Source organism: Asparagus officinalis, chromosome 1, assembly GCF_001876935.1.
Source record: "Asparagus officinalis chromosome 1, Aspof.V1, whole genome shotgun sequence".
NCBI lineage: Eukaryota > Viridiplantae > Streptophyta > Magnoliopsida > Asparagales > Asparagaceae > Asparagus > Asparagus officinalis.
In genome coordinates, this window is record NC_033794.1 from 16,577,062 (window position 1) to 16,581,780 (window position 4,719).

At 36.1% G+C, this 4,719-nt stretch overlaps 1 protein-coding gene across 1 annotated transcript in view; it reads left to right on the top strand.

Moving 5' to 3' along the window:
* Positions 1-3,514, top strand: part of LOC109819643 (uncharacterized protein At3g49055) — a 4,277-nt gene extending 763 nt beyond the window's left edge. Inside the window, 5 exon segments of the mRNA XM_020385433.1 lie at positions 1-45; positions 782-858; positions 1,412-1,523; positions 1,606-1,722; positions 2,895-3,514. The exon segment at positions 1-45 is cut by the window's left edge and continues 11 nt beyond it. Coding sequence (XP_020241022.1) covers positions 1-45; positions 782-858; positions 1,412-1,523; positions 1,606-1,722; positions 2,895-3,281 — 738 coding nt within the window. The 3' untranslated portion in view covers positions 3,282-3,514.

The following is a 4,719-nucleotide window of genomic DNA, read 5'->3' on the forward strand; positions in this document are numbered from 1 at the left end:
GTGAAGTCCGATGGGAGTGAATGTGAAGAGGAGGTTATTAGCCTGGTAATGATTCAACTTGATATTTTTGTTTGCTCGACTGTTGTGGTTTTTTTAATTTTAATGTTAATATGTTTGCTATTATGATTGAATGCTCTGAGAAGGCCAAATAATTACAATTTTCACCAGGAAAGAATTCTAACAATGTGGTCTGGTTCCACATTAATGTTCTTCATTCAAATTTGTCGGCACAAATTTTCTTGTCATGATTCAAGCTTATTACACAATCCGTTAAGATCGTTCCTGAGATTTTCCCATAGTTCAGGATGGTTTGAAGATTCTGTCAACTTTGCTAGTGCACATGCTGGGTAGTTGGCAATTATCATCTCTTGCTCTAGCATCCAGCATAAGAAGACGAGCTATCTCCTCACAGTTCCTAATAGCGAAATCCAAAACTTCTTCAAACAAAACCAGCCACCTTAAAGAACACATATTTTTTGAATGTGCCTTCCTGAAAATTGACATCAATCACAAGTAATACGGGTAAAGAATATATCCAAGATTAATGTTGTTGTGTTAGCTTTAAAAGAATAATTTGTACAACTTGACTGATGTACTCATCTGACCTCTGGTACATATCCAACCTCGGGCAAAAAAGTATGTGCTGCTTCTGGAGATCTTTTCCCCTATTCACCTGTTGCTTTCATGATGTCAATTCTAGTTTGTGTGTTTTCCTTAAGTTCATCATCATGTTATTCTTGGGAATAACAATTTGAATGTTTTTTATTCTGGTTTTTGTCAGGCTTCAACTGTTGAGAAGATAATGAAGAATCTACGCATTGAGATTAGTGACTTAAAACATTCGCTTGAAGAGTCCAGGTAATTTTTTTGTTGCAGCACTTGGGTACCCTGTTTTGTGATAGTATCAAACCTCATTTTTTGTTTTATTAGTGCTAATATGTCTAAATAAGGCTGTAATTTACAAGTTGTAATGAAGTATCATCCACCATGAGCAGAAATATATTTAGAGTGGAAAGGGAGAAATTTAAATGGAAGCAATGAACACTATCAAAATTTGGTTATTAACAAAGCTTTCTTTGATATTTTCTGAAATCAGATAAAAAGTTATAGAGGGATAGGATACACGTTAATGGTCTGAAATGGAATACAGGTTGATGAGGTTGGTCTAGTTTTAACCATATTTAAATTTTCATAGATTTGAGCCTAAAATTGGATTGCACACCTGACCTATTTGTGGGTATAATTTCTATTTAAGTTTCAAATAGGGCCATGCCAATCGTAATCTTTATGTGGGTTGACCTTTCCAGGGGTGGGCATGTAAATCATGCATTTCTGCATAGCTCTTTTGTACTACCTTGTCTTTGTAGCTTCTTGAGTTGTGCATTCTGATCTAGTATCCAGTCTTTGCCAGGTCAGATAGTGAACGGTTGCAAACTTTTGTTAATCAACAAGCAGAGAAGATTAAGGACAGCACACACTACATAAAGGAAATAGAAGAAAGAGAGAATATGCTGGCTCTAAGAGTACATCTTCCTTAAGATATTTTATCTTACCAAAAGGCTATATTTGATCTTTATTATTCATTGCATTTCTACTAACTGTAAGGTTGAAGAGCTTACAATGGAGATTAAAGAAGCAAGAGAGGAGGTAACCAGGTGGAGGGAAGCATGTGAACTTGAAGTAGAAGCTGGAGAAATTGTGATTGAAGAACGTGAGAAAGAGGTAAATGTTTGAATACTCTTCTTTAGTTTTGTTTTAGTCTAGGTTATTTTCCTTGACACGTCTAATATGATATACCTACTGCAGAATTTCATCCTTTAACCACTTTGCACTTCTTCCTTTGGTAGGTACTAGAATTAGGATATGCTAATTATTTAAACTTGGTATTCACTCATGTGGATACTTATCATAAATTCATTAGCTATATGGAGTAATATGTTATGTAAAATAGAATTCTAAGAAGAAATTCAAGGATAAACCTTAGAATGTTAATCTTATAGGTGGATTGCTGCCCTACCATTTACATGGGCCTTTGACCCACCTCAGATCTACTACTAATAGATGATATTTATGCTTTGGGTACCTTTCTTTGTCAGTATAGGACTGACATGGATGCAGGACACAGATACGAGATATGTACCACATCTTATGCTTGGGCAGCAATAACTCATACCAGTGTACATGTGTTTCTACACATAATGAACATGCGGCAGATAGTAACACAGATATATATAGGACACACTAACGGGCAGCATATACCTTTTTCACAATAATCTTTTGATACGAGTTTCAAACATTACTGTTTGCTAGTATCACTAAAATATTATTTTGGTTGAAATTGAGTTCATATATTTTTGCATGATTTTTTTGACAGCTTGTCTTGGTTTTTTTGTTCATCTCCTAATTTCCTATAATGAAATGCATCATAAATTTATTATTCATTCTGATATATTTTCATAAATGTGAGATTCTTCATTAAAAGGCTCAAAGAATTATAGTTTCTGAAATGAGCAATATATAATATGAAATTGAGTACTTCCGAATGTCTGACAGACATCCAAAGAGTATCGTGTAAGTTATTGTCATCAGTTCATCATGAAAGGATCTGTACCTGGTCACAGCAGTTGCTTATAATACAAGCAATGTATACTATTCACATTCAAATCTCAAACTATTAGATCTTTCTGCTAAATGCCGAGTCTTCTAATCTTTTTCGTCTTGCTTATCCAAAAGATTTTGTAATTGAGAGCACTATTTGGTCCCAAATCTAATTTGTTGCTTGTTATAGACCCTTAGGGAACTAATTGTTTCCTTCCATCGTGCAAGCATTTCTCTATTGGAAATAAGTTCCACTGGAACAGTTTCATTATGATCTGTATGCTTCTTTCCTTCAGATTGCTATGCTTAGAAAAGAGCTGGAGATAAGCAAGTCGTCCTTAGACATCGCAAACAGTAAACTAATGCTGAAGGGAAGGCTGGCAGAGACTGCTATGGCTGCCCAAGCAGCTGCTGAAGCTTCTCTCCAATTAGCAGACAGAAGATCTCTTGTGCTAAGGGAACGTATTGAGGAGCTAATGAAGCAGTTGGAAGAAGAAGCTGATCGCAGCAAAAGAGAGAAATATGTAAGCAGGAGGAAATTGAGGCATGTTTGCTGGCCTTGGCAAGCCCTCAAGTTGACACCAACAGTCCGGGCAGGTGGAGGTAGTGCTATTGCTTCATGGGTGGGAATTAGAAATAGGAGAATGATGCCAGATATGGAGTCCCTGTTGCACTTCGTCTAAAGGCTCCTCTGCATTGGAAGATATGATATGATTCATGGCCTTTGATAGAAGTCCCCAGATTCGATGCATAAGTTAAATATAGTATCTGCCTCTTTAGTTTTTTCAATTTTTAGACGTTTCATTTTCTTATTAGAGTTTTCCTTTTATAGCCATTAGACATGTGTAAGTATGGGGTGTTACCCCTTATTCACAATCAATGAGAATATAGATAAATCTCTCTTGCTTTCATTCAACACTCTGAATATTGAGCTGACTTCTTTGATGTTTGATCTGGTACCAAGCGTACCGCAAGAAACCCAGTAAAATGTTAAATTTCTTTCAGGCACTGGCGAAAGATCTTTTCCCTATGCATTCTATTCAGAGTACATATTGTGGCCTCCCAGATTAACAATATTGTCGAATTTTGTGTAGACAAGCATTCAAAATAGTCAAAATGTCTTATTGCACGACATACATCAAGATAAGTTCGAGTAGATGGGTTTTTGTCATATGTACTACCTTCATCTTTTATGTCCATTGTTATGCTACAAGCATCTTAGTTCAAGAGTTCCTGTGTTCATACATTGTCATTGACAACTAGGACGTGGCTCTATCATTCCGACCAATTTCCCTCACCAAGGAAACAATTTTTCTATTGTACTCCTTAAATTTGTTTCCCAGGAGGCTTGTTAAGCTTGGTAGATTCATATGGCCAACTTGTCTTTGAATTTTGAAGAAGGTATAATTTTACGACTTATAGCCTAGATATGTACCAAAGGTTTATACCTACTTCTATTTTGGAATTTTGCAGGCTTATCCCCTCTGTACCTGTTGATTGGCATGTCTTCATCTTGAACCATTGATATGAATCAGTTATCCACATATGAAAATACGGTACTGATTTTCGTAGCCCATTGCGGATTTCTATCAGAATTTAGCAGGTGCCACTCCTGAATGTTCCACTTACGTTACCTGCTACCTTTCGAATTACTAGTTTGCTCGGCATAATTGCGTTAACGTCTCCTCTTATTCTTGTACTCTTGCATGCATGCATATGCCTCGACTAAAGCATTCCGTTGATTTTAGTCTTTAGTTTCAAGAAAGAATCACATATCCAAGGCATAAACATTAAAGTTGGCTAACAGTAACTGGAGTAATGGACTCCCATGTTTCTTCTATCCACAATCAATTTTGACTAAAATCTTGGTAGTTATTAGTATGCTTTCCTCTACGTACACAATCATTGGATGTCTGAATTGAAATAACTTTAGCTATTCCCTTTTACTGTGGAAATAAAGAACGTTGCAGAAAACTGAAGGTAATATCAGCCTGTAAAATTATTGTCCTTCTATGGATTTGCGTATTAAACAAGGATGTTGGGATCTAGTACTTTTAAGGCCCACGTGATGCTAAGCTATGGATTTGCGTATTAAACAAGGATGTTGGGATCTAGTACTTT